Here is a 25,127-nt window from a genome sequence, read left to right on the forward strand (position 1 = left end):
CCTTAACATTAGAGAGTCAAAATTATAAGCAATAATAATGTATAAACAATTTCCATACCTAGGTTTTTTCTTTTTTTACTATTTTCTTTACTCAGAGAACAAAGTGGTCAAATGCTAAATGGATAATTCCTGAAAAAGTTAAATTCGTAGGGGCAAGAAACCATAAAATCCAAACCTAAATTAAGTTTATAAACAATTTGAGGTATCCCATAAAAGAGGAAGTCTTTCTAAAATCCTATTATTTTGTCTGAATAGCTCATTTGTACCTCTGATCTAATTACCAAACTATATTTGCAAAACGCTTTAACATGCATCATGTCATTTAATTCTTGTAGTAACAATCCTAAAAAGTAAGTATTTTTATCATCTCCTAAGTTTAAAAGAAGAGTAAAACCAAAGTTCAGGGACCACCAGAGATAAGGCAGAACTGGGATCCAAACCTAATTCTTTTTTTTTCCTAAAAATATTTTATTTATTCATAAGAGACACAGAAAGAGAAAGGCAGAGACACAGGCAGAGGGAGAAGCAGGCTCCATGCAGGGAGCCAGACGTGGGACTTGATCCTGGGTCTCCAGGATCAGGCCCTTGGCTGAAGGCGGCGCTAAACCACTGAGCCACCCAGGCGTCCCCCAAACCTAATTCTTAATGACCACAGAACTCATCCTTTAATCTACCACTGCCTTCAGTAAGAAATCAAGACAACACTTCTTATAAAGTGCCAAAGAGAAAACAGATAGGAAGATACTGATGATTCACACTTTGTTTTGTTACCATATGAACTAAGCATCCATTCATAACAAAATGAAAACTATTTTACCCAATTTCTATTTGATCAATAAAGATTAGATCATTCAATACAAAAGGTCTCCTAAAAGATTTTTTTTAAGGGACTCCTGGGTGGCTCAGCAGTTGAGCATCTGCCTTCGGCTCAGGTCGTGATCCCAGTGGGGAGCCTGCTTCTCTCTATGCCTCTCTCTGTGTCTCTCATGAATGAATAAATAAATCTTAAAAAAAAAAGATTTTAAGAAAAAAGAAAAGTTCACCAAAAAGTTAATACATGTTAAGGAAATCAGTTAAACATATGGCCATATTACAAATCAAGTTACCATTTATTAAAATATAAATGGCTAACATTTATATATTTGATTAGACAATGTTGAAGGTGCTATGCTAAATGTTCGATGCTTTAACTCAGTTTCAACTTCATAATACCCCTGTGAAATAGGTACTGTTTTTAGCTCTATTTATGGACAAGGAAAGAAAGACAGAGAAAGATTAAATAACTGATCTAAGCTTACATTGCTACCAAATTAACAGATCCATGATTTAAACTCAAGCAAGGCTAACTCCAGAACCCAGGCCTAATCACTATACTGCTGTGTCTACATATTAAAGTTGTTTGCTCTAAGTAAAGTCTTAAATTACATCAGAGAAATTTTCCTTATAGATTTGTGTCAGAAACATGACCTACCTAGGTATTCATGCTAAAAATACTTCTTCAAATGGAACTTCCCTATGACTTGACCATGCAATTTTCCCCCAAATACATACATATACAAATTATAAAAAGCTAAACACATATACAATTTGTGTTTCCTTAACAATTCCTTCCTCCTCCCAAAAGCATACATACCTAAAGGATTCTGTTGGCAAACAAGGTAACTATGGTGTACAGTGTAACATTAGCAATTTGGGAATACTGATGGCAAATGTTCTTGCCTGAGAATACATTGAATGTCTCCTTTAAGTAAATCATGTTTCTAAATACAGAAATTTCAATCTATAAAGCATAAGTTGTCAGATTCATTCTAGTAGTAATTCAGAGACTCCTAGATGTGATAAATTATACATACTTTTAAAAGACTTCCAAAACTTTTTTAAAAAGCTACTGATACCTCCTTAGGAATAAATGTAAGTAACAGTGCTTATAAAATATCTTAAACTCACATGTTCATTAATCATGCACAGTGGTTACTTATAAAATGACTTACCAGATTTCCTTAAATGAGTTCTACTATTCTTTCCACTGATCATGCCATAATTTGAAACAGTGTCTGATTTCCCATGATTTTGCTTTCTTAACTCAGGCTCTGGCTATTTTCCATCTTAGGAGCCACAGTAGCTTTATGAAGAAGCATTTGTAGACATTGGTAACCACGTAAAAAATTAATCAAGATTTTGTTTCTTAGCTAAAGCAGCTCTGAAATTTTAGCTTTAATAGATAAAATTTCCAGCTCTTAAAAAGTTAAGAAGTTGAATTAGTTTATAATTTATAGGTTACCTCTATATGGAATTTAGAAGAATTTATATTCATCAAGCCAGGCCACAAAGATTGTGCATTCTTCCACTGAAGATGACTCATGAGAAATGTATTATTTCTCCAAGTAAAACAGGTGATAATGAAAAGTGGCCAACTCCCACATACACTTGGTGTTTTCACACTATATTATATCAGAAATTCATTCTAATGCAAGAACCAATTATATTTAATATATAATATTGCCACACCTAACTGTAGAGAGCAGGAGTACAACTATGTATTATGAGTCATAAAAACGAGCTGAGAAAATCTGTGATCAAACTAGTAAAAATCCTTTCCACAATCAGAAGCAGATTTATAGGGCTAATTTGTGATTTGCTAATGAGCTTTATCTTAACCTTAATACTAAGATAAACACAGCATAAAAACATTCTACAAAAATAAAATCATGTTAGATGGTTCTTCAGATGATGAAGATGCTCTTTTAAGGAATATTTTTAAAAACTTAAGTCACTACAGTTCTGAATATACTCTACATACAATTCATAAATCAGATTAAATGCTAATTTAATTTTCTAATTTATTCATAGCATAGTAAAGTTTAAGTGCTACCAAATTTCATTAGATCATCATTTACATGGGATATTCTAAGGAAAACAAATCCATTTTTAATTTCTTCAAGCATATACTACATGTATTTACACCCTGTGTGTAAAAAGTATTCAACAAATGATTATTTCCGTTTACACTAAACATGAATCAAAATTCATGAACACCAAACATCAACCAGTTTATATAAACATGTTTTAAAAATTTCTAATATTTTGATTTGTGCCATTAACTTATAAAATTTCCATAACCAAAGTATATATATTATATCCTTATAGTTATTCTATACTTATTGACAAATATATTTTACTAAGTTAACCTTTAATTTAGAGTACAAATAAAAGTATATATATTCAGAATTTAGCAGAAATAAATTTTAAAAGTCCTTCAAATATCAAAAATGGTCTCAAGAAGTCATAAAAAGGACACAAATGATTAATTTTATAGCTCAGATAATTCAGAATAAAATTATCCCTAATTAAATTTGCTTGGTGTCCTAAGAAACATAAAACTGCTATTGATTAGTTTGTATTTTTTTAATTCAAGTATAGTTGGCATAATTTCAGGTATGCAACATGTATATATGTTGTGAAGTGATCACCTACCATAAATCTAGCTACCATCTGTCACCAAAATTGTTACACATTATTAACTTTATTCCCTATGTTGCACATTGTATCTATGTGCCTTATTTATTTTATGACTGGAAGCATGTTATTTTGACTTTTTAATCCCCTTCCCCTTCTCCCATCTGGTAACCATCAGTTTGTTCTTTGTATATATGAGTCTGTTTCTGTCTTATTCATTTATTTTTTGATTCTACATATAAGGGAAGACATACAGTATTTGTCTTTTTTCTTCCTTATTTCATTTAGCATAATACCTTCTAGTCCATCCATCTTGCTGCAGATGGCAAAATTTCATTCTTTTCTTTTATGGCTAAGATTTCATTCTTTTTTTATGGCTCCTATTCCATTGTATGTATTTATACCTAAACTTTATCCATTCATCCATCAATTGTACGAAGTTGCATCCATATCATGGCTATTATAAATAATGCTGCAATGAACAAAGGATTCTAAATATCTCTCTTCAAATTACTGTTTTCATTTTCTCCAGATAGATACCAGAAGTGGAATTGCAGGATCATATATAGTAGGTCTATTTTTTTTTTTATTTTGTTGAGAAACCTCCATACAGTTTTTCATAGTGCCCGCACCATTTTGCATTCTACCAACAGTGACAGGACATCAGAGTTCCCTTTCCTCTACATCCTCACCAACATTTAATGTCATTTTTGATAATAGCCATTCTGACAGGTGTGTGGTGATAGCTCATTGTGGTTTTGATTTGCATTGCTCATATGATTAGTGATGCTAAACATCTTTTCATGCGTCTGTTGGCTACCTGTATGTCTTCTTTGGAAAAATGTATATTCAGGCCCTCAGCCTGTTTTTGTTGTTTTGATACTGAGTTGTGTATATTCTTTATATATAATGGATATTCAACCCTTATCAATCGTTATCATTTGCCAATATCATCTCCCAATTAGTAGGTTGCCTTTTTGTTTTGTTGGTTTTCTTCATTCTGCAAAGGCTTATTTAACATAGTTTCATTTGTTTATTTTTGCTTTTGATTCCCTTTGCCAGAGGAGACATATCAAAAAACCATGTTGCTCAGGGATGCCTGTGTGGTTCAGACAGTTGAGCGTCCAGCTTTTGGTATCAGCTCAGCTCATGATCTCAATCATGAAACTGAGCCCCATGTCAGCCTCTGTGCTCAGCACAGAGTCTGCTTTAGACTGTTTCCCTCTAACCCTCCCTGCCACTGACTTTTGTGCGCACTTTCTAAAACAAGTAAATCCTTAAAAAAATACGTTGCTCAGACCAATATCCAAAGCTTACCACTTATGTTTTCTACCAGTAGTTTTATGGCTTCTGATCTTAAATTTAAATCTTTAACTCACCTTGAGGTTTCTTTTTGTATATGGTATAAGAAAATGACTGTCTTCCCAACACCATTTATTGAAGAAACCTGTTCTTTCCCCATTATATGCTCATGCCTCCTTTGTCAAAGATTAATTGACCAGAAGCACAGGTTTATTTATGGACTCTATTCTGTTCCACTGATCTATGTGTCTGTTTTTGTGCCAATACCATAGGGTCTTTATTATTATAGCTTTGTAATAATTTGAAATCAGGGAGTATGATACCTCCAGCTTTGTTCTCTCTTAAGATTGCTTTGGCTCTTCGGGGTATTTTGTGATTTCATACAAATTTTAGGATTATTTGTTCTAGTCCTGTGAAAAATGCCCTTGTTATTTTGATAGGGATAGCACTGAATCTATAGATTGTTCTTGGTAATAAGGGCATTTTAAAAAAATAAATTCTTCCAACACAGGAGAGCAGTGTACCTTTCTGTTTGTGTTATCTTTATTTCATCATTTAGTTTTTATAGTTCTTTCACCTACTTGGTTAAATTTATTTCTAGATGTTTTATTCATTTCAATGCAATTGTAAATAGTACTGTGGTCTTAAATTTTCTGACAGCTCATTATTAGTGTATAGATATGTGACAAATTTCTGTATACTAACTTTATATGAAACTTTTTTTAAGATTTTTTTCCATGAGAGAGAGAGAGAGAGAAGAGAGGCAGAAACACAGGCAAAGGGAGAAGCAGGCTCATTGCAGGGAACCTGACATGGGACTTGACCCTGGGTTTCCAGGATTATGCCCTGGGCTGAAGGCAGGCACTAAACCGCTGATCCACCCAGGCTGCCCTGTATGAAACTTATTAGTTGTAATGGTTTTTGGTGGATCTTTAGAGATATATATATATATATATATATATATATATATATATATATATTCATATTCATGTCTTCAAATAGTTAAGTTTTACTCCTTTTCCAATTTGGATGCCCTTTATTTCTTTTCTTACCTGATTGCCGTAACTAGGACTTCCAGTACTATGTTGAATGAAAGTGTTGAGAATGGACACCCTTGTCTTATTCCTTATCTTAGAGGAAAAGCTCTCCACTTTTCACCATTGAGTATGATGTTAGCTGTGGGCTTTTCATATATGGCCTTTATTATGTAGACATATGTTCCCTCTAAATCTACTTTATGGAGGGTTTTTATATTGATTGGAAACTATTTGTCAATTGTTCGGTTTATCTATTGAAAGGATCATATGGATTTTATCCCTTCTCTTGTTGATGTGGATGTATCACATTGACTGATTTGTGAATAATGAACCACCCTTGCATCCCAGAAATAAATCCCACTTGATCTTGGTGAATGATATTTTGATGTATTGTTGGATTCAGTTTGCCAATATTTTGTTGAGGATTTCTGAATCTATATTCATCAGATATACTACTGGCCTGAAATTTTTTTGGTTTGGGGTTTGTGTTTTTTTGAGGAGGGTGCTGCTGTCTTTATCTGATTTTGGTATCAAAGTAATGCTGGGCTTATAGAATGAATATGGAGTTTTCTTCCTCTTCTATTTTGGAAAGGTTTGAAAAGAATAGATATTAACTCTTCTTTAAATGTTTGCTAGAATTCACATGTGAAGTCATCAGGTCCTGGACTTTTATTTGCTGGGGGTTTTTGATTACTGATTCAATTTCATTGCTGGTAATCAATTGTTCATATTTTCTATTCCTGCTTCAGTTCTGGTAGGTTATGTATCTCTAGGAATTTATCCACTTCTAGGTTGTCCAATTTGTTGGCATATAATATTTCATAATATTCTCTTACAACCCCTTGTATTTCTATGGTGTTAGTTGTTATTCTTCCTCTTTCATTTCTGATTTTGTTTATAGGAGTTCTCTCTTTTTGGGGGGTGGGGGAATCAGTCTGGCTACAAATTTGTCAGTTTTGTTGATCTTTACAAAGAACCAGCTCCTAGTTTCATTGATCGGTTCTACTGTTTTATTAGTTTTTATATCATTTATTTCCACTCTAATCTTTATTATTTCTTTCCTCCTACAAGTTTGGAGTTTTGTTTGTTCTTCTCTTTTTCTAGCTCCTTTAGGTATAAGGTTAGGTTGTTTGAGACGTTTCTTGCTTCATAATATAGGCCTGTATTGCTATAAACTTCTCTTAAAACTGCTTTTGCTGCACAGCCCAAAGATTTTGGACCTGTTTTCATTTTCATTTGTCTCCATGTATTTTTTAATGCCTTCTTTGATTTTTTGGGTTGACCCATTCATTGTTCAGTACCATGTTATTTAACCTCCATGTATTTGTCCTCTTTCTGGAATTTTTTTAAAGATTTGAGAGAGTGCATGCATGCATGCATAAGCAGTGCAGGAGAGGCAGTAGGAAAGGGAGGAGAGTCTTAAGTAGACTCTGCTCAGTAAGGCAGGGCTAATTCTCATGACCCCGAGATCACAACTTGAACCAAAACCAAGAGTCACTTATCTGACTATGCCACCCAAGTGCCCTCCTGAGTTTTTTATTGTGGTTGATTTCTAGTTTCATAGCAATATGCAAAATATGTGTAGTATGACTTCAGTCTTTTTTAATTTGTTGAGACTTGCTTTGTGGTCTAATATGTGATCTATTCTGGAGAATGTTTCATGTGCACATGTGCAAATAGAATGTGTATTCTATTTGAGGATGGACTGTTCTGAATATATGTATTAAATCCATTTGGTTCAATATGTCATTCAAGGCCATTATTTCCTTGTTTTTGTTTAGATTATCCATCCATTGATGTAAGTGGGATGTTAAAGTCCCCTACAATTATGTATTATTACTTTTAGTTCCTTTATGGTTATTATTAACTGCTTAATGTATTTCAGTGCCTGCATGCTGGGTGCATAGATATTTACAATTGTTCTATCTTCTTGTTGGATCATCCCCTTTAGGATTATAGAGCATCCTTCTTTGTTGCTACAGCCTTTGTTTAAAAGTCTACTTTGTCCAATATACGTATTACTATCCTGGCTTTCCTTTCACCACTAGTTGTATGATTTTTCTCCATCCCCTCACTTTCAGCCTGTGGGTATCTTTAGGTCTGAAATGAGTCTTTTATAGCCAGCATATAGATAGGTCTTGTTTTTTTTTTTAACCCATTCTCTCACTGTGTCTTTTGATTGGAGCATTTAGTACATTTACATTCAAAGTGGTATTTGATAGGTATGTGTTTATTGCCATTCTGTTGCTTGTCTTGTGGTTGTTTTTGTGTTTTTTTTCTGTTTCTTTCTTCTATTGCTCTCTTCCCTCACCATAAGTTGGCTTTCTTTAGTGATATACTTGGATTCTTTATTTTTTGCATATATATTACTGGTTTTTAATTTGTGTTACCATTAGGTTTGCATACAACATCTTCTGCATATATCAGTCTATGTAAACTTGATGGTCACTTAGGTTGAACCCATTTACTCCTCTCCCCACCACAATTTAGGTATAAGGTGTCATACTTTATATACTTTTCGTTTGTGAGTCCCTTCACTAGTTTCTACAGATACCTTTTTTTTTTCTTCTAAATACTTTTGTGCTTCCTGCTTTTCTTGCTTATGGTCTTTCTATTCAGAGTCCCCTTTAACATTTCTTATAGGGCTGGTTTAGTGATCATGAACTCTTCTAACTTTTGTTTGGGAAACTCTCTCCTAATCTGAATGATAGCCCTACTGGATACAGTATTCCTAGCTGCAGATATTTTTCCTGTCAGCACTTTGAATGTATCATGCCAATCCCTTCTGGCCTGCAAAGTTTCTGCTGAAAAATCCACAGATAGCTTTATGGGGTTTCCCTTGTATGTAACTGTCTTCCTTTTTTCTTGCTGCTTTTAAAGTTCTTTATCACTACTTTTTGCCATTTTAATTACTATGTGTCTTGGTATGGACCTCCCCGGGTTGATTTTGTTGGGGGGTTCTCTGTACCTCCTGGATCTGAATTTGTTACCTTCCCCAGATTTAGGAAATTTTCAGCTGTTATTTCTTCAAATAATGATCTGCCCTGTTTTCTCTCCATTTTCTTCTGGAATCCCTATAATGTGAATGTTACTACTCTTGATGGGAGTCATTGAGTTCCCCGAGTTTGTTCTCATTTTGCATAATTTTTTTTCTCTCACCTGCTCAGATTGATTCTTTCCATAACTTTGTCCTCCAGGTCACTGATCTGTTGTTCCCTTTAGTCTGTTCTTTATTGCATCTTGTGTATTTTTAATTTCATTTACTGTGTTCTTCATCTCTGTTTCTTTCTTTAATCTTTTTGTTAAGGGTTTCAGTGACGTCCTCTACTCTTTCAAATACACTGATTATCTTTATGACCATTACTTTAGATTCTCTATCAGGCATAATATTACTTATCTATCTCCATTTTGCTTAGGTTTCTTGCTATGATTTTGTCTTGTTCTTTGATTAGGAACATACTCCTCTTTCTCTTCATTTTATCTAACTTTCTGTGTATGTTTCCATGCCTTAAGAAAGTCAGCTACATTGCCTATTCTTGAAAGTAGTGGCCTTTTGATGTCCCGTAGTGCCCCAAAGTGCAGTATCACCTGTTTACCAGAATGTGGCACCAGGGGTGTCTCCTATGTGTGTTGCATGTACCCTGCTACTGTGGCCAAGCCACGTTTTCCTTTGGTCCAGTTGTCTGCAGTGGCTCTCTTAGCCTATTGTGGGCAGTTTTTGATTCCTGTGGACCAGTCTGGGCCACCTTGGGCTTGAGTTGAGGCAGACCAGGCTTTCACCAGAGATGCAATAGCAGCTAATTGCAGGGCACTTTCCCTGTGTTGTCCCCTGAAAAGCTTTTGGTGGTAGTGGGCAGGGCCTGCTATCAAACCAGCTGTCTGCCCACAGCCCACTCCTGGGGCTGTAATCTAATTAGTTTGTGTGGTTATGTTTTCCTCTCCCCAGATTATGAGTCACTTTGGAGTGGTGCTAGCCTCTGTCAGGGCTGCCTCAACACTGCCACACTTATGGCCCTGGTCTAAATGGGCTCTAGCCAAGAATGTATTGGTGAGGATGGATCTACAATATGCTCAGGGGCAGAGCATGCAGTAGGTCCTCTGAGAGAAAGGATGAGGATCACAGCCATCTGGGCTTATCAGGAAAGCATGTGGGCTGGGTGCAGTTTTAACAAATGCATACGAGTCCTCTGCCAGTGGGAAAGGGCTGCGGCTGATTGCAAATTAGCCCTGGCCAACTCCAAAGTGTGAGTACACAGGGTACACAGTGCCTCCAAGTTTTGCATGCCACTTCTCTGCTGGGGGGGATGTGCCTCTGACACAAGAGAGGTCAGCTGGGCCTGTCTGCAAAGAAGGTAGGGGTGGCATGCACAGTTTTAACAAGGTTCTTGCTGGTCTTCTGATACCACAGGGACCAAAGACCTGTAAAGCACGCTGTCAGGAGATGTGGTATTGGCAAGGCTTGCAATGGTCTTCTGGGGGAGGAGACCTGTAGTGCTGGGACTAAGGCAGGCCTGTCTAGAGGGGGCAGATCCCTGAAGCAGGGAAAGGGGCTGGGGAAATGGCACCTCCAGCTCCTCTGTTTCTGGAGGAGTCTTGCAGTGATGTCTGTCCCTCTGGAATATGCTCTGAGATTAGTAAATAATTCTCCCTCCCGTATGCTCCAAGGGTTTTGAAACTGCTGCTTCTATGCTGTAGGTCAGTAGGCTGTCTCTTTTAATTTCAGGGACTCATTTTCCTATAGTCCTCCAGGCTCTCCTAGAACTAAGCCTGCTGATTATTTTAATCCCATGCTTTGGGGCACGTGGGTGGCTCAGTGGTTGACCATCTGCCTTTGGTTCAGGTCGTGATCCCGGAGTCCTGGGACTGAGTCCCACCTCAGGCTCCCCAAAGGGAGACTCCTTCTCCCTCTGCCTATGTCTCTGCCTCTCTCTCTGTGTCTCTCATGAACAAATAAAGTCTTAAAAAAAAAATTTCATGCTTTAGGTCCTGCTGGTTTTAAGAACTCACAAAATTCTATGCCTCTGATTTTCAAAGCCAAATGTTATGGGGTTTGTTTTCCCCATTCAGGTTCCCTGGTATGACAGTCTGTTTGTCTCCCCTCTCTCCACCCTCAAGTCCCTCTCTCAAGAGAAGTCCCTTTAGCTCCCCACTATCTCTGCCCTTCTTACACTCTTTGATGTGGCCTCTTCTCTAAATTTAGTTGTAGAGTTTGTTCTGCCAGTCTTTGGATCATTTTCTGGGTTATTTACAATTAGGTTTGTGTATCTATTGCATCATGAGATAAAGTGAGCTTAAGGTCCCCCTAATCTACCATCTTTCCAGGAAGCCTCCTCTACTTTTTGTTTTTAAATAATGAAACTGATTAATGGCATGGCTATATTACTAAGCCCAAAGCTTCTTCATATGCTTAGTTAATTCTCTCAAATTGCAGTATTATTTAGTATCTTGAGAGTTGATCTAAGAACTTTTGTATCTCTTCCATACTTTTCTTAGGGAAAACACAACTCAATGTTGTAACAGCTATCTTACAAACCCTACAAAGGCAGTGAACAAATCAGTCTACCACATATAGAAGGTATGCAACAAATACTAATGAATTAAAACATTCTACTAAACTCATTTTCTCAAATTTTACTCTTTTCTGAGTTTTCCCACCTCTTTCTTTATTTTCTTTCCTGTGATCATGCTTTAGATCTACAAGTAGTCCTAACATTGATTTAGTCCCCTTGGTAGCACCAAATGAGTTGCCACTCTTTTCAAAGTAATTTACTTTTTTAATTGGGAAAACTATTCTCTTACAAGCAGGAAAATGCGGCATTAGAAGCAATGAAAGGGGGACACCTGAGTGGTTCAGTCGGTTAAGCGTCCAAATCTTGATTTCAGCTCAGGTAATGATCTCAGAGTTGTGAGACTAAGCCCCGAGTCATTTCCTTTGGGCCTGAAGCTTAAGATTCTCTTTCTCCTTCTCTCCCTGCCTCTCCCTGTGCCCCCACCCCCCACTCTTTCTCTCTAAACTAAATAAATAAAAAGAAGCAATAAAAAGATTCCCTCCAAAAAGGGTAGCTTCCAAGATGCTCTTCAGTCCTTATGAGAAAAACGGGAGTTCAGTGAATCTCTTCCTTGCCTTTCACTCTATCCATATGCTTTTCCTCTGAAATTGCTTTTTAATTAAAGGGAAACAGGAAGTACAACCTATTTTATACACCTCAAAATTGCTAGTTGACCTCTTTGGAGATTTTTCCTATTAATGTTGCTATTATAGGGGAATTCTAATGGAGAAAACTTGCAGCAATTAGATACCCCTGCTTAAGAGTGACAATGAAACCCATGATTATAACAATGTAAAGAGATTCCCAATGTATCCAGAAGGACAAAGAAATTAAGGTGGTTAAAAAAAAAAAAATGTGTTTATCCAATTTTTCTATAATATATATTGTTTCTTATAACAAATGAAAAAATAGACTACTTTCTTAAATTACTTTAGCAATACACACTAATTAGAATACCAAGAAGAAATTATATCTATGTACAAAAAAATTTTGGAAACCATGATGTAAATGAAAACCATGATGTAAATGTCAAAACAAAAAAAATTACTTCACAAGGTCTAATTTTTAACTTTTTAAAGAGAGGAATGAAATATTTGAAACAATGGGAAGGGGACCCAGAAGCCAAGAGCAACCTTAAACTCTAATGCACAGATCTCTGCTTATTTTAATAAAAATCAAAGCATACCATGCGTTTGCTGGTTTTGGAGTTTTTGAAGGAGCAGTTAAAGCTGTTTCCATGCTATTCGTTCCTGAATTGTTTTCTTTGGTAGTCATTGCAATCATTTTCCGTTGCTTCTGAGAAAGTTTAACTCCATGAGAAATCATCTTGCTAGGAATTAAATGAATTGGCATTAATTTCTACTTAATAAAGACTACAGGTAATTATATTGCTTTTTTATTTGATGTGCTTTTACTATTACTGGATCAAAATGGCAACATGATTCAACAGTGACGGTATCCATTTACACTATCAACGATCAAATAATAGATACAAATGAGCCTTCATACTAATATTACATCACAGTTGCATCAAATATAGTCCACAATGATCATTTTAGGGGTCAATTTCTGACCATCAGAGCTGGACTACCAACCCAACTCAGTCTTTAGCATATATTTGAGAAATGTCAGGAAGGCTAGAGTATCTAGGAAAGAGCTTAAAATTTAACATCAAATATAGAAAAACAAAAAAAGTCCAGTAGGTCTTTCCAATTCTTTAGGGCAGAATTATAAAACAACACAGTCTTTGCTTTCTTATGATTTTTTAACGAACCCCAAATTTGTCTTTGGTGTAGCTCCACATTTTTGTCTACTTTCTTCAATTTGCATGATGGTTCTGAGATCCATAACAGGAGGGCTGACAGGACTAAAACACATATGAAGGTTATTTTACAACAGTTATTAAAAAAAAAAAAAGAAAAAAGAAAAAGGAAAAAAGAAAACAGTTATTGATCCATAAAGTACAAACCTCCAAACGTCACTGAAATTGTAAATTATACGTAAGATTGATAATGAGAGGATACTTTAGGTCTGTCAACTACGGTCAAATTAAAAAAGGATACTTTGATATTTTGAACGAAGGCTACTTTTATATATACATAACTAAAATGCATCCAAAGTCATAATATATAGCTGAAACATTAAAAAAAAAAAAAAAAGCAATAGAATGATTCTTATTTGACTCAGACAGAAGTAATCAAAGTTCTGTTTAAATTCTTATTCTTTAAGATGAATAGAACATGCAAATTATATTCTATTTTTAACAAAATTCTTACTACTAAATGTTAACAACAACAAAAATTTAACAGTGAAGTTTGAGGGTGCTCTATAATATTAGAAACCACCTGATGGAGTTAAATTATGAGAAAAAAAAATTTATAATCTTTAGAAATAGCCAATCTATTTTGCTGACTTTATACCAAGTGAATTATTCTTAAAACACATTTAATAAAATAGTCTAGTGTTTAGAAGATGCTTCTCAGTGTTCCCACAAACATGTTTACTTAAAAAGACAACAGGGGGAGGGGCAAGATGGCGGCAGAGCAGGGTCTCCAAGTCACCTGTCCTCAACAAATTACCTAGAAAACCATCCAATCATCCTGAAAATCTACGAATTCGGCCTGAGATGTAAAGAGAGACCAGCTGGAACGCTACAGTGAGAAGAGTTCGCGCTTCTATCAAGGTAGGAAGACGGGAAAAAAGAAATAAAGACACAAAAGGCCTCCAAGGGGGAGGGGCCCCGCGAGGAGCCGGGCTGAGGCCGGGGCGAGTGTCCCCAGGACAGGAGAGCCCCGTCCCGGAGGAGCAGGAGCTGCACCAACCTTCCCGGGCGGAAAGGCCTCCCGGGGAATTGGAGCAGGATCCCCAGAAAGGCGGGGGTGCCCTCGGGCTCCCTGGGACAGTAACAGAGGAACTAAGCCCCGGGAGAGTGCGCCGAGCTCCCTAAGGGCTGCAGCGCTCGGCGGGACCCGGAGCAGCTCGGAGGGGCTCGGGCGGCGGCTCCGCGGAGGGGGCTGCGCGGCTCCGAGAGCAGCTCAGCGGCGGCGGCTCGGGCAGAGGAAGAAGCTCCGCGCGGAGGGGGCGGCTCGGCTCCGGGAACAGCTCGGAGGGGCTCAGGCGGCGGCTCCACGGAGGGGGCTGCGGGGCAGGAGCGAATCCAACAGCGCAGGCCCCGGAGCACAGGGCGCCGGGACACAGCCCAGGATCCGGCCTCCCCCGGGACAGGCAGAGGCAGGGAGGGCCCAGGACAGCAAGGACGCTCCTGCCTGGAACTGAGCAGATCAGCGGCCCCGCCCGGGAGCCCCTAGGCCCTGCAGACGGAGAGCCCCGGAGCTACTGCGGGAGCTGACTCCAGGGTCCCAGAGCTGCCCCCGCCACTGTGGCTTCCTCCCGGGGCCTCATGGGGTAAACACCCCCCACTGAGCCCTGCACCAGGCAGGGGCAGAGCAGCTCCCCCAAGTGCTAACACCTGAGAATCAGCACAGAAGGCCCCTCCCCCAGAAGACCAGCGACACGGACCAGTTCCAGGGGAAGTCAAGGGACTTAAAGTACACAGAATCGGAAGATACTCCCCCGTGTTTTTTTTTTGTTTCTGTTTTTGTTTTGTTTTGTGCTTTTTTTTCTCTCTTTCTTCTTGATTTCTGATTGCTTCCCCCACCCCCCCCTTTTTTTCTTTTTTTCTTTCTTTCTTTTTCTTTCTTTTTCTTCTCTTCCCCCCCCCCTTTTTTTTCTTCTCTTTTTTCTTTTTCTCTTTTCTTTCCTTCTCTCTCTTTTTCTCCTTTTCCCAATACAACTTGTTTTTGGCCACTCTGCACTGAGCAAAATGACTAGAAGGAAAACCTCACCTCAAAAAAAAGAATCAGAAACAGCCCACTCTCCCACAGAGTTACAAAATATGGATTACAATTCAATGTCAGAAAGCCAATTCAGAAGCGCTATTTTACAGCTACTGGTGGCTCTAGAAAAAACCATAAAGGACTCAAAAGACTTCATGACTGCAGAATTTAGATCCAATCAGGCAGAAATTAAAAATCAATTAAATGAGATGCAATCCAAGCTAGAAGTCCTAACGACGAGGGTTAACGAGGTGGAAGAACGAGTGAGTGACATAGAAGACAAGTTGATGGCAAAGAGGGAAACTGAGGAAAAAAGAGACAAGCAATTAAAAGATCATGAGGATAGATTAAGGGAAATAAATGACAGCCTGAGGAAGAAAAACCTACGTTTAATTGGGGTTCCTGAGGGCGCAGAAAGGGCCAGAGGGCCAGAATATGTATTTGAACAAATCCTAGCTGAAAACTTTCCTAACCTGGGAAGGGAAACAGGCATTCAGATCCAAGAAATAGAGAGATCCCCCCCTAAAATCAACAAAAACCGTTCAACACCTCGACATTTAATAGTGAAGCTTGCAAATTCCAAAGATAAGGAGAAGATCCTTAAAGCAGCAAGAGAAAAAAAGTCCCTGACTTTTATGGGGAGGAATATTAGGGTAACAGCAGACCTCTCCACAGAGACCTGGCAGGCCAGAAAGGGCTGGCAGGATATATTCAGGGTCCTAAATGAGAAGAACATGCAACCAAGAATACTTTACCCAGCAAGGCTTTCATTCAAAATGGAAGGAGAGATAAAGAGCTTCCAAGACAGGCAGGAACTGAAAGAGTATGTAACCTCCAAACCAGCTCTGCAAGAAATTTTAAGGGGGACTATTAAAATTCCCCTTTAAGAAGAAGTTCAGTGGAACAATCCACAAAAACAAGGACTGAATAGATGTGATGACACTAAACTCATATCTATCAATAGTAACTCTGAACGTGAATGGGCTTAATGACCCCATCAAAAGGCGCAGGGTTTCAGACTGGATAAAAAAGCAGGACCCATCTATTTGCTGTCTACAAGAGACTCATTTTAGACAGAAGGACACCTACAACCTGAAAATAAAAGGTTGGAGAACCATTTACCATTCAAATGGTCCTCAAAAGAAAGCAGGGGTTGCCATCCTTATATCAGATAAGTTAAAATTTACCCCAAAGACTATAGTGAGAGATGAAGAGGGACACTATCTCATACTCAAAGGATCTATCCAACAAGAGGACTTAACAATCCTCAATATATATGCCCCGAATGTGGGAGCTGCCAAATATTTAAACCAATTAATAACCAAACTCAAGAAATACCTTGATAATAATACACTTATACTTGGTGACTTCAATCTAGCTCTTTCTACCCTGGATAGGTCTTCTAAGCACAACATCTCCAAAGAAACGAGAGCTTTAAATGATACACTGGACCAGATGGATTTCACAGATATCTACAGAACTTTACATCCAAACTCAACTGAATACACATTCTTCTCAAGTGCACATGGAACTTTCTCCAGAATAGACCACATACTGGGTCACAAATCGGGTCTGAACCGATACCAAAAGATCGGGATAGTCCCCTGTATATTCTCAGACCATAATGCCTTGAAATTAGAACTTAATCACAACAAGAAGTATGGAAGGACCACAAACACGTGGAGGTTAAGGACCATCCTGCTAAAAGATGAAAAGGTCAACCAGGAAATTAAGGAAGAATTAAAAAGATTCATGGAAACTAATGAGAATGAAGATACAACCGTTCAAAATCTTTGGGATGCAGCAAAAGCAGTCCTGAGGGGGAAATACATCGCAATACAAGCATCCATTCAAAACTGGAAAGATCTCAAATTCAAAAGCTCACCTTACACATAAAGGAACTAGAGAAAAAGCAACAAATAGACCCCACCCCCAGCAGAAGAAGACAGTTAATTAAAATTCGAGCAGAACTCAATGATATCGAGACCAAAAGAACTGTGGAACAGATCAACAGAACCAGGAGTTGGTTCTTTGAAAGAATTAATAAGATAGATAAACCATTAGCCAACCTTATTAAAAAGAAGAGAGAGAAGACTCAAATTAATAAAATCATGAATGAGAAAGGAGAGATCACTACCAACACCAAGGAAATACAAACGATTTTAAAAACATATTATGAACAGCTGTATGCCAATAAATTAGGAAATCTAGAAGAAATGGATGCATTCCTGGAAAGCCACAAACTACCAAAACTGGAGCAGGAAGAAACAGAAAACCTGAACAGGCCAATAACCAGGGAGGAAATTGAAGCAGTCATCAAAAACCTCCCAAGACACAAGAGTCCAGGGCCAGATGGCTTCCCAGGGGAATTCTATCAAACGTTTAAAGAAGAAATCATACCTATTCTACTAAAGCTGTTTGGAAAGATAGAAAGAGATGGAGTACTTCCAAATTCGTTCTATGATGCCAGCATCACCTTAATTCCGAAACCAGACAAAGACCCCACCAAAAAGGAGAATTACAGACCAATATCCCTGATGAACATGGATGCAAAAATTCTCAACAAGATACTAGCCAATAGGATCCAACAACACATTAAGAAAATTATTCACCATGACCAAGTAGGATTTATCCCTGGGACACAAGGCTGGTTCAACACTCGTAAAACCATCAATGTGATTCATCATATCAGCAAGAGAAAAACCAAGAACCATATGATAATCTCATTAGATGCAGAGAAAGCATTTGACAAAATACAGCATCCATTCCTGATCAAAACCCTTCAGAGTGTTGGGATAGAGGGAACTTTCCTCGACATCTTAAAAGCCATCTACGAAAAGCCCACAGCAAATATCATTCTCAATGGGGAAGCACTGGGAGCCTTTCCCCTAAGATCAGGAACAAGACAGGGATGTCCACTCTCACCACTGCTGTTCAACATAGTTCTGGAAGTCCTCGCCTCAGCAATCAGACAACAAAAAGACATTAAAGGCATTCAAATTGGCAAAGAAGAAGTCAAACTCTCCCTCTTCGCTGATGACATGATACTCTACATAGAAAACCCAAAAGCCTCCACCCCAAGATTGCTAGAACTCATACAGCAATTTGGTAGCGTGGCAGGATACAAAATCAATGCCCAGAAATCAATGGCATTTCTATACACTAACAATGAGACTGAAGAAAGAGAAATTAAGGAGTCAATCCCATTTACAATTGCACCCAAAAGCATAAGATACCTAGGAATAAACCTAACCAAAGAGGCAAAAGATCTATACCCTAAAAACTATAGAACACTTCTGAAAGAAATTGAGGAAGACACAAAGAGATGGAAAAATATTCCATGCTCATGGATTGCCAGAATTAATATTGTAAAAATGTCAATGTTACCCAGGGCAATTTATACGTTTAATGCAATCCCTATCAAAATACCATGGACTTTCTTCAGAGAGTTAGAACAAATTATTTTAAGATTTGTGTGGAATCAGAAAAGACCCCGAATAGCCAGGGGAATTTTAAAAAAGAAAACCATAGCTGGGGGCATCACAATGCCAGATTTCAGGTTGTACTACAAAGCTGTGGTCATCAAGACAGTGTGGTACTGGCACAAAAACAGACACATAGATCAATGGAACAGAATAGAGAACCCAGAAGTGGACCCTGAAATGTACGGTCATCTAATATTCGATAAAGGAGGAAAGACTATCCATTGGAAGAAAGACAGTCTCTTCAATAAATGGTGCTGGGAAAATTGGACATCCACATGCAGAAGAATGAAACTGGACCACTCTCTTTCACCATACACAAAGATAAACTCAAAATGGATGAGAGATCTAAATGTGAGACAAGATTCCATCAAAATCCTAGAGGAGAACACAGGCAACACCCTCTTTGAACTTGGCCACAGTAACTTCTTGCAAGATACATCCACAAAGGCAAAAGAAACAAAAGCAAGAATGAACTATTGGGACTTCATCAAGATAAGAAGCTTTTACACAGCAAAGGATACAGTCAACAGAACTAAAAGACAACCTACAGAATGGGAGAAGATATTTGCAAATGACATATCAGATAAAGGGCTAGTTTCCAAAATCTATAAAGAACTTATTAAACTCAACACCAAAGAAACAAACAATCCAATCATGAAATGGGCAAAAGACATGAAGAGAAATCTCACAGAGGAAGACATGGACATGGCCAACAAGCACATGAGAAAATGCTCTGCATCACTTGCCATCAGGGAAATACAAATCAAAACCACAATGAGATACCACCTCACACCAGTGAGAATGGGGAAAATTAACAAGGCAGGAAACCACAAATGTTGGAGAGGATGCGGAGAAAAGGGAACCCTCTTACACTGTTGGTGGGAATGTGAACTGGTGCAGCCACTCTGGAAAACTGTGTGGAGGTTCCTCAAAGAGTTAAAAATAGACCTGCCCTACGACCCAGCAATTGCACTGTTGGGGATTTACCCCAAAGATTCAGATGCAATGAAACGTCGGGACACCTGCACCCCGATGTTTCTATCAGCAATGGCCACAATAGCCAAACTGTGGAAGGAGCCTCGGTGTCCATCGAAAGATGAATGGATAAAGAAGATGTGGTTTATGTATACAATGGAATATTACTCAGCAATTAGAAACGACAAATACCCACCATTTGCTTCAACGTGGATGGAACTGGAGGGTATTATGCTGAGTGAAATAAGTCAATCGGAGAAGGACAAACAGTGTATGTTCTCATTCATTTGGGGAATATGAATAATAGTGAAAGGGAATATAAAGGAAGGGAAAAGAAATGTTGGGAAATATCAGGAAGGGAGACAGAACATAAAGACTCCTAACTCGGGGAAACGAACTAGGGGTGGTGGAAGGGGAGGAGGGAGGGTGTTGGAGGGGAATGGGTGACGGGCACTGAGGTGGACACTTGATGGGATGAGCACTGGGTGTGTTTCTGTATGTTGATAAATTGAACACCAATAAAAATTAATTAAAAAAAAAAAAAGACAACAAATTTGAGACTGATTTCTAAACTACTTTTAGAATATGAAGCAACATAAACCAGTACATCATAATCTGGTCTTCCAACTTCGTAAAATACAGCACATTTCAAAATAATTACATTAATATAATAATTGATAAGTCAATTATCAGGTTTAGTTTATTATAAACCATAGTAGGTATATAAAGATGAAGCACAAGCTCAATTTGCACTTTGAAAGAATACTTACTATATCTACTTCAACCTAAAAACTTGACTTTTTTAAACAAAAGAAAAATATGGATATGGTACATGTAAGTTAAAGCATAGTGTAACATAAATGAAATGTCCTCTGACAAATAACTGAATAACAATACATTTTGTGAGATCTTAAATACCCTTTAATGTGCTAAAAAAAAAAAAAAAAAAAAAAAAAAAAAAAGTAAACCCAAAAATCACAAATGGTCTTCCTGAAAGGGAATTTTAAGTAATATATATGCTAGATATATAGTGACTTAATATATGGGTTTTTTTATCATAAAGTCACTATATATCTAGATACAGATATCTGTGTGTTATATAGTATTTACTAGTATTCACAAATGACACTATAAAGGGAACTAAAGGAACTAAATCCTGTATAGGGGGAAAAGTGCCTATTTTAGCTGGCTACTAGTTTGTATGCATTCAGGTAATTTTCTGTGTATTAGAAACTTACATTAATACTTTTTAAATGTGCTTCATTAAAAATTTCCATTGTACTAAAAATGAGTAATATTTTTCTAACAGAATATAGAACAAAATGAAAATCCTACCTGAAAGAGCCAGCAACCCAACTAGAAGAGTTTGTAGTATCAATTCTGTTACTAGGAATGGTCTGTGGAGCAGATATGTTAAGTATTGGTGATTTTTCCCATGGTTTTAAATCTTCCCTAGAATATGCAGGAGGTGTACCATTAACATATGGTTTAATTCTCCCCTGGAGGTTAAAAAAAAAAAAAAAGTACAATAGCAGGCACCTGGCATAATAGCTGGTACTAACTAATAGTTAGTTGGTACTTAATATTGGTTAAAGTATAAAATCTTGTAACAATAATCATCTAGCATTCCTCTAGTTTAGTGCCTTAACCAATTCTCAAACTTTATCAGTGACTATAACCCAATTATCGTGAACTTTGAGAATAATTTTTAGGAGAATCAGTTTACACATTAAATCCCTATTAAATATTCTAAAATATTAAATTGAGTATAAAACAAAAATGTTAATAAAAGTTCTTCAAATAAGGTATGAAGCAGCAACTTTAAAATTAATGTCTGTGACTTTTATATCAAGCTTTCATTTTCTTTCGTATTAACATCATATAATTCATTCTGAATAAAATTAAAGTTAAATAATACTGACAGCTCAAAAGGAACCCTAAAAGGACTGCCATTACAGTAAGTCAGAAAAGTTATTAAAATAGCTATTTCCATTGCCAAGATAGATGCTTATTGCCAGACATTCACAGCATGCCTTTAACCTTCCTTTTAAGCCTTGTCTTCTACACCCACCTTGACGTTAATAAGAATTGTCCCCAAACTTCTATCCTACATAAATAAAAATAAAATTTAAAATCCACATTAAGGGGCATGTGGGTGCTCAGTCATTAAGTGTCTATGTTCAGCTCAGATCATGATCCCAGGGTTCTGGGACTGAGCCTTGAGTCGGGGCTCCCTGCTCAGCAGGGAGTTTGCTTCTCCCTCTTCCTGCCCTCCACTCAAGCTCTCTCTTGCTATCTCTCCCTCTCGAATAAATAAAGAAGATCTCTAAAAAAAATAATTTAAAAACCACATTAAAAAAAAAGCAATCCTGAGGCTTAGAACACTAAGAAGAATGGGTAAATTTTCCATTGTTTCATGAACTTCTCAAAGTTTTAATAGTTCTGTGAAGACTAGGGGTTAGAGAAAAATGACTCGATATCTAATAAGTTAGACACTATCTTTTCCTATAGATTAACAATTATGGAATAAAATGTTAAGATATGTCTAACAATGGCCTCCCCAGAGTTTAACCAGACTAGAAATTCTGCAGCTTAATGTCAATTGTACCACAGTAGGAGAACTCCATTCCAGATTGTATTGCTCCTAATAACGATAGAGGCAAGAGACTATGCAGAATTTGAAGTTAGGCTTACTTTCAAAATAATTTTGTTTTGACAGTTTTCAGCGGGTGGTAACTGACATTTCACAATATAAATATCAAGTAATTTAGCTATAGATTTATTTTTCCATATGTCTATACAGTGCTGCTATATTTTATATCAATGTTTTAATTTTAACTGCAGAAAGAGTATTAGAAATATAATGTCATAAAAGGTTCAAACTGCCATTAAAATCTTTAAAACTAGAAATAAAATGCAAATTTGAAAAAACTAATACTACATATGTTCTATTTTTTTGTAAACCAGCCAAGAGAATATTTTAAAGTTAGACAAAAAATAATAATAGTAAAAAAGTACAGATTGTCTATAGATCTAAAATTTGAAGAAAACAGTGCATTAATTAAAACAAACCTCAATTTTATCGGACTGAAATCCTGCTGTGAAATCAGGGGACTGTAAATCTCTAGGACTACCCACTCCTGCATAGCTTCCTTCAGAGTCTGATGTCAACAGTTCTGGAAGAGATTCCACAGAATTGTTCTTACCAGACTTTAATAATCCTGAAAGGTAAAATTTTTAAAAATATTTAAACACATATACATTCGATGCACTAAACAGAGCTAAAAACTTCCATTTATCCAGAAATTTAATAACATTTATATTATCTTCACTGTATCAAATCTTGGCAATTCAAGCTAACTGATGAAAAAATTAAAAAACTAAAATGAAGGATTCTTTAACACAACAGTTTTATCCATTTCAATTACACAACAATTATGCCACAAACGTAAGGAAGACACTTCTTTGGGATCTGCTTTAAGAAGTGATTCAGCACTGGATGTTATACTATATGTTGGCAAATTGAATTTAAATTAAAAAAAATTTTTTAAAGTGTTTCAGGACTTCTTTTTCTCCATAAAAAAGGAAAAAATAAACTTCAGACACCCCCCCCACCCTCTCATCTCTCTTTACCAAGTTCTCTGCACCCATGCAGAAGGGGACTGGCCCCATTCTGTGTGGGAGGAACACTATAACTTTTCTACCTCTCATCTAGTCAACAAACTGGCCCAGTAGCAGAGGCTATGCTGATGCCAACTGTAGCCTGTTTGAGGGTTTTTACTTCTGCAAAAAAAAGAAAAAAAAAATCTGTAGCTTGAGAGCTCCTTTAATTTTTAATTAGCTTATCACCTAAAGCAAAAGGTTATGAAATGTACATGCCATTTTCTTTCCTAGGCAACCTAAATACCTATCTCCCTGCCATACTTGGTATGTATATTCATTAGTACATTAGAGTCATTTCAAATATCAAAAGAAAAACCAGTAAACTTTTGCCTAAGTTCACGGTGTTTATTTTCATCAAATTTCGTAGAATCTAAATGAGATAGCAAAAGAACTCATATATGAGCTATAACTAAAAGTAACTAAAAGTTTTACAAATGACTTAAGTAAAATATACCATCTTTTATACATTCAAATAAGTGTTTTCTTTAAAGTAAATCACTTTAACAAGACATATGCCTCTTTTTTTACTGCTAAAATAGTCTGAAAGCAACATTCAGCAACGCCCCCCCATCTTTTCAATGTTTTTAAGAGCAGCAAAAATTTTTAAAAAGATTTATTTATTCATTTATTCATTTTAGAGAAAGAACATAACCAGGAGGGGCAGAGGGAAAGGGATAGAGAATCCCAGGCTGACTCCACACTGAGCATGGAGCCTGAGATCTCACAACCCTAAGATCATGACCTGAGCTGAAACAAAGAGTCAAGTGCTAGCCACCTAGGGGCCCCAGTAGCAATTTTTAATCTAAAAGAACATATTTAATGCCAGAATCCTCCCAAAAGTCAATTAGAAATAAATCTAATGAATAAAGGGGATATTTTAAAGTAGACAATTATTTTTAATATAAAACATTTTCACAGAATGTCTTTTGTCTAACGTTAAGAGATCAACACAAATAAATTTACTTCCAAAACAGGACTTTTTTGGCCCCCATCTAAATTTGACCTTTCAATCATTATCTACTTTGGCCACAGACAGAGTGGTACAGCATAAAGAATACAGAACTGGAATTGAAAAAATAAATTCTATTTCTGTCTGTCTGTACTTCAAATCACTGAAGTTTTCTGAGCTTATTTCCTCAGGTTTAAAGGAAGGGACATAAATTAGTTTTCACTATTAATGTCTCTCTCAGCTATGAAATGCTAAGATTCTAGCATATGTAATAATAATACCACTATTTAAAGCAAATCAACTAGGGGCACCTGAGTGGCTCAGTCAGCTAAGCTGGGAAGAGTCTTGGTCTCAGCTCAGGTCATGATCTCAGGGTCCTGGGATCTAGCCCCACATCAGGCTCTGTATGCAGTATAGAGTCTGTCCTTTTCCCTCTTCTTTTGTTCCCTCATCCCTCATGGCCTCTCAAACAAACAAACAAATCCAAATACCTGCTTTTATCCTAAGTCTTTTAGGTAACTGGAAAACCACTAGTCTCATGACTGTCTATCCATTTATTCATCTTTACATCTATCTACCCATGTGTCCTTCTAAGGACTAGAGGTTAACTCATGTAACACAGAGAACACAAAATCACAGAATTTTACATTATGAAAGGTCCTAAAACAGGAATGAGATGTAGTGAATGCAAAAGATCTATCGTCAATGCTTCAAATCAATTTAGATATAGTATCTTTTTTTATATCTTCTTTTTGTTACCTGAAACAATTATTCTTGACATTATTTATCCTTTGAACATTATCAAACACATCAAGTACCTCACTTGTAGACAAGAGATACTCTTTCTCTGCCCTGAATGAAGCTTTTTTTTTTAT

General features: G+C 37.0%; 1 protein-coding gene across 8 annotated transcripts in view; it reads right to left on the reverse strand.

Moving 5' to 3' along the window:
* IBTK (inhibitor of Bruton tyrosine kinase) overlaps positions 1 to 25,127 on the reverse strand; it is a 98,922-nt gene that overhangs the window by 19,126 nt on the left and 54,669 nt on the right. For 4 of the 8 annotated variants that reach the window (XM_026007409.2, XM_072736046.1, XM_026007410.2 and 1 more), the window contains exons 22-25: positions 22,713 to 22,861; positions 20,976 to 21,139; positions 13,119 to 13,211; positions 12,531 to 12,674 (exon numbers count right to left, since the gene is read on the reverse strand). In XM_026007409.2, the coding sequence (XP_025863194.1) occupies positions 12,531 to 12,674; positions 13,119 to 13,211; positions 20,976 to 21,139; positions 22,713 to 22,861 (550 nt within the window). The remainder of the gene's footprint in view (positions 1 to 12,530; positions 12,675 to 13,118; positions 13,212 to 20,975; positions 21,140 to 22,712; positions 22,862 to 25,127) is intronic. The other 4 variants (XM_026007412.2, XM_072736061.1, XM_072736050.1 and 1 more) reach the window with 1 other exon arrangement.

The sequence above is a fragment of the Vulpes vulpes genome, chromosome 1, assembly GCF_048418805.1.
Source record: "Vulpes vulpes isolate BD-2025 chromosome 1, VulVul3, whole genome shotgun sequence".
NCBI classification, from domain to species: Eukaryota; Metazoa; Chordata; class Mammalia; order Carnivora; family Canidae; genus Vulpes; species Vulpes vulpes.